This window comes from Heptranchias perlo, unplaced genomic scaffold (assembly GCF_035084215.1).
Source record: "Heptranchias perlo isolate sHepPer1 unplaced genomic scaffold, sHepPer1.hap1 HAP1_SCAFFOLD_353, whole genome shotgun sequence".
Classification (NCBI taxonomy): domain Eukaryota; kingdom Metazoa; phylum Chordata; class Chondrichthyes; order Hexanchiformes; family Hexanchidae; genus Heptranchias; species Heptranchias perlo.
This window is the reverse complement of record NW_027139365.1, coordinates 23,124-28,744: the sequence shown is the minus strand read 5'-3', so window position 1 is coordinate 28,744 and position 5,621 is coordinate 23,124. Positions and strand designations below refer to the sequence as shown.

The following is a 5,621-nucleotide window of genomic DNA, read 5'->3' as shown; positions in this document are numbered from 1 at the left end:
CAGTGGGATTAGTTTGGGGATTGATACAGGGCTATGGATAGAGAGTGGGGCAGTGGGATTAGTTTGGGATTGATACAGGGCTGTGGGGAGAGAGTGGGGCATTGGGATTAGTTTGGGATTGATGCAGGGCTATGGGGAGAGAGTGGGGCAGTGGGATAAGTTTGGGATTGATACAGGGCTATGGGGAGAGAGAGTGGGGCAGTGGGATTAGTTTGGGATTGATTCAGGGCTATGGGGAGAGAGCGGGGCAGTGGGATTAGTTTGGGGATTGATACAGGGCTATGGGGAGAGAGCGGGGCAGTGGGATTAGTTTGGGGATTGATACAGGGCTATGGGTAGAGTGGGGCATTGGGATTTGTTTGGGGATTGATACAGGGCTATGAGGAGAGAGCGGGGCAGTGGGATTAGTTTGTAGATTGATAAAGGGCTATGGGGAGAGAGAGTGGGGCAGTGGGATTAGTTTGGGGATTGATACAGGGCTATGGGGAGAGAGTGGGGCAGTGGGATTAGTTTGGGGATTGATACAGGGCTATGCGGAGAGAGTGGGGCAGTGGGATTAGTTTGGGATTGATACAGGGCTATGGGGATAGAGTGGGGCATTGGGATTAGTTTGGGGATTGATACAGGGCTGTGGGGAGAGAGCGGGGCAGTGGGATTAGTTTGGGGATTGATACAGGGCTATGGGGAGAGAGTGGGGCAGTGGGATTAGTTTGGGGATTGATACAGGGCTCTGGGGAGAGAGAGTGGGGCAGTGGGATTAGTTTGGGATTGATTCAGGGCTATGGGGAGAGAGTGGGACAGTGGGATTAGTTTGGCATTGATACAGGGCTATGGGGAGAGAGCGGGGCAGTGGGATTAGTTTGGGATTGATACAGGACTATGGGGAGAGAGTGGGGCAGTGGGATTAGTTTGGGATTGATACAGGGCTATGGGGAGAGAGCGGGGCTGTGGGATTAGTTTGGGGATTGATGCAGGGCTGTGGGGAGAGAGTGGGGCATTGGGATTTGTTTGGGATTGATACAGGGCTATGGGGAGAGAGTGGGGCAGTGGGATTAGTTTGGGATTGATACAGGGCAATGGGGAGAGTGGGGCAGTGGGATTAGTTTGGGATTGATACAGGGCTCTGGGGAGAGAGTGGGGCAGTGGGATTAGTTTGGGGATTGATACAGGGCAATGGGGAGAGTGGGGCAGTGGGATTAGTTTGGGATTGATACAGGGCTATGGGGGGGAGAGTGGGGCAGTGGGATTAGTTTGGGATTGATACAGGGATATGGGGAGAGAGAGTGGGGCAGTGGGATTAGTTTGGGATTGATACAGGGATATGGGGAGAGAGTGGGGCAGTGGGATTAGTTTGGAGATTATACAGGGATATGGGGAGAGAGAGTGGGGCATTGGGATTAGTTTGGGATTGATACAGGGCTATGGGGAGAGAGTGGGGCAGTGGGATTAGTTTGGGGATTGATACAGGGCTATGGGGAGAGAGTGGGGCAGTGGGATTAGTTTGGGATTGATACAGGGCTATGGGGAGAGAGCGGGGCAGTGGGATTAGTTTGGGATTGATACAGGGCTACGGGGAGAGAGTGGGGCAGTGGGATTAGTTTGGGGATTGATACAGGGCTATGGGGAGAGAGCGGGGCAGTGGGATTAGTTTGGGATTGATACAGGGCTATGGGGAGAGAGTGGGGCAGTGGGATTGCTCCAGCAAAGAGCGAGCAGTCACGATGTGACGAATGGCCTCTTTCTTTTCTCGGTCTATGGATGTAGAAAGGGCAGAAACTTGGACAGGACTGGGATCTGGATCATTTTCAGGCCTTTGTCACAACTCCAAGTGAGAGAGAGGAGTTACAGCACTAACAAAAGGAAAGACTTGCAATCATTACAGGGCCTTTCACAACTTCAGGATGTCCCAAAACGTCTGACAGCCAATGACATACTTTTGAAGTGTACTCACTGTTATAATGTAGGAAACACGGCAGCCAATTTGCGCCCAGCAAGATCCCACAAACAGCAATGTGGTAAATAACCACTGATGTTGGTTGAGGGATAAATATTGGCCCCAGGACACCGGGGAGAACTCCCCCTGCTCTTCTTCCAATAGTGGCCGTGGGATCTTTTACATCCACCTGAGAGGGGCAGACGGGGCCTCGGTTTAACGTTTCATCTGAAAGACGGCACCTCCGACAGTGCAGCACTCCCCCAGTACTGACCCTCCGACAGTGCAGCACTCCCTCAGTACTGACCCTCCGACAGTGCAGCGCTCCCTCAGTACTGACCCTCCGACAGTGCAGCCCTCCCTCAGTACTGACCCTCCGACAGTGCAGCACTCCCTCAGTACTGACCCTCCGACAGTGCAGCACTCCCTCAGTACTGACCCTCCGACAGTGCAGCGCTCCCTCAGTGCTGCCCCTCCGACAGTGCTGCACTCCCTCAGTACTGACCCTCCGACAGTGCAGCGCTCCCTCAGTACTGACCCTCCGACAGTGCAGCACTCCCTCAGTACTGACCCTCCGACAGTGCAGCACTCCCTCAGTACTGACCCTCCGACAGTGCAGCGCTCCCTCAGTGCTGCCCCTCCGACAGTGCAGCGCTCCCTCAGTACTGACCCTCCTACAGTGCAGCGCTCCCTCAGTACTGACCCTCCGACAGTGCAGCACTCCCTCAGTACTGACCCTCCGACAGTGCAGCGCTCCCTCAGTCCTGACCCTCCGACAGTGCAGCACTCCCTCAGTACTGACCCTCCGACAGTGCAGCACTCCCTCAGTACTGACCCTCCGACAGTGCAGCGCTCCCTCAGTCCTGACCCTCCGACAGTGCAGCGCTCCCTCAGTACTGACCCTCCGACAGTGCGGCGCTCCCTCAGTACTGACCCTCTGACAATGCTGCACCCCCTCAGTACTGACCCTCCGACAGTGCAGCACTCCCTCAGTACTGACCCTCCGACAGTGCAGTGCTCCCTCAGTACTGACCCTCCGACAGTGCAGTGCTTCCTCAGTACTGACCCTCCGACAGTGCAGCGCTCCCTCAGTACTGACCCTCCGACAGTGCAGTGCTTCCTCAGTACTGACCCTCCGACAGTGCAGCGCTCCCTCAGTACTGACCGTCTGACTTCCTCAGTCCTTTTGTAAACAATTTTACAACACCAAGTTATAGTCCAACAAATTTATTTTAAATTCCACACCATTCACCTGACGAAGGAGGAAGCCTCCGAAAGCTTGTGGAATTTAAAATAAATTTGTTGGACTATAACTTGGTGTTGTAAAATTGTTTACAATTGTCAACCCCAGTCCATCACCGGCATCTCCTCATCATGCCTCAGTCCTGGCACTGGAAGCACCAGCCTGGATTATTGGCTCAATTCCCTGGAGTGGGACATGAACCCATGACCTTGTGAGTCAGAGATGCGACTGACATTACTGGCTCATTGGATGTGAAGTTTTCTGAGAATCTGAAGTCCGAGCTTCTGTCCTGACCAATCGTGGTGTCCAGGTTAATTTGAGTGTTTTCACTGCAGCTTCCTGGGAGCGTTGATGGCCAGATGGGAAATGGCCCCGTACCTTCAGATCGACCCATTGTCGCCTTACGGCAAAAATAAGAGCGTGGACAAGCTCCCACCCATCAGTCAAAATGCTCACGATTCTCCGCTTCCCACAACACAGACTAAACTGGACCTGCTGAAATGCCAGTTCCAGCAGAAGCTGGAGAGAGAGAAGCAGGTGAAATTAATGGCAATCTATAAGCAGCAGTATCAGGATGCTCTGTACCGACTCAGGACCACCTGTAACCTGCAAGATCAATCTGGGCCCTGCAGGAACCCTGACATCGAGGAGCATTCTTCAGCTGACTCAACACTTGTGCAACAGCTGCCCCCAGAGGATCAGGATTCAGGGTGGACACAAGTCATTCTCGGGCCACAGGGCAAAAGGAGTGCGGGGATAGACAGGTCGCACCCTCTGAGGCCCATTGAGAGGAGGACCCCTGGTCTTGGAAACATCTTAAACCTTGAAGGAGAATCTTCCGATTGGAGGAGTTTAATAACTCTGGATGCTGCCATGTGGCCGGCCGTTACATTCAGACCCTCTCCACCTAAAGAGCCCAAAGAGCCTCGTCACTCCAGCAGAGCCCACTACAGGACCAGGGAAAGGTGCGTAGAGCTCAGACCATTGGAAGATTCACCATCTCCAGTTCAGTTGAGACAAAGGAGCAGTCAGCACAAAACGTCCCCGTGTACTAAAGGACAAGAGCCCAAGGGAATGCAAGATAATCAGGAAAACGACAGAGAGAATTTAGAAGTAGAGATTAATAAGAAGGAAAGTCTTATCCAAGGAAGACTGAGGAAAATCGAGGAAGAACTGAGACAAATTCAGAGGCGAAGGGATCAAGCAGAGGAAGAAGAGATGGAAGAGGAAAAGAGGGCGGAAAGTGGGAGGCCAGAGAGAGAGAGGCCAAAAAGAGAGAGGCCGGAGAGAGAGAGGTCGGAGAGAGAGAGGCCAGAGAGAGAGAGGCCAAAAAGAGAGAGGGCAGAGAGAGAGAGGCCGGAGAGAGAGAGGCCGGAGAGAGAGAGGGCAGAGAGAGAGAGGGCAGAGAGAGAGAGGGCAGAGAGAGAGAAGGCAGAGAGAGAGAGGCCAAAAAGAGAGAGGCCAGAGAGAGAGAGGCCAAAAAGCGAGAGGCCAAAAAGCGAGAGGCCAAAAAGAGAGAGGGCAGAGAGAGAGAGGGCAGAGAGAGAGAGGGCAGAGAGAGAGAGGGCAGAGAGAGAGAGGGCAGAGAGAGAGAGGGCAGAGAAAGCAAAATTGGTGGAAATGGAAAGAGAAGCAAAGCAGAGACAGAGAGAAAGACTGAAAAGAGAGAGTGCAAGAGATGTCGAAGTTCACAGAGAACCGAAGAGCAGCAGTGAAAAATCTCATCAGATGAAAACAAGAGACCATTACCAAGAGAAACCGATTGCAGAGAGCTTTGATACACTTTCCTCAGAGGAATACACTGATCATTCAAACCCATTTGCAGATTATAAAGAGATGAGATGCGAAGCAAAGGATGACACTGAAGACGATGGAGATGACAGAGCACATGACAATGACTCGCCACAGCAGGAGGGGACAGAGTGGGACGGACATTACTCTCCTGAGGAAAAAGCACATTGCTCCTTCTGTGGCCGGAGGTTTGTTCTAGACCGGTTGGACACACACACAGAGATATGTAAGAAAGTGAACAAACGAAGACGGAAGATCTACGATTCTGCAAAAAAGAGGGCACAAGGAACTGATTTGGAAAATTACCAGTGCAGCCAGCAAATCATGCCAGCTCCGGTAAGAGAACAGAAATGGCTCTTCACCAAACAGACAATCAACCATTGTCTCAAACGTCCCCTCATCGGAAGGTAAAATTCAAGGGCAACGAACTGCCTGCCAAACGCCCACCATCCATTCACTACACCAATACCCCCCTTCCATTCACTACACCAATACCCCCCTTCCATTCACCACACCAATACCCCCCTTCCATTCACTACACCAATACCCTCCTTCCATTCACTACACCAATACCCTCCTTCCATTCACTACACCAATACCCCCCTTCCATTCACTACACCAATACCCCCCTTCCATTCATCACACCAATACCCC

The 5,621-nt window shown here is 52.4% G+C and overlaps 1 protein-coding gene across 1 annotated transcript; it reads left to right on the top strand.

The window, feature by feature from the left end:
* Window positions 1–3,527: 3,527 nt before the first annotated feature.
* Window positions 3,528–5,374, top strand: LOC137311555 (histone-lysine N-methyltransferase, H3 lysine-79 specific-like; the record flags this gene model as incomplete). The annotated part of the gene is made up of 1 exon (XM_067978679.1): window positions 3,528–5,374. A coding segment is annotated over exon 1 (1,847 nt), but the record flags the coding sequence as incomplete, so codon positions are not given.
* Between the last annotated feature and the right edge of the window lie 247 nt (window positions 5,375–5,621).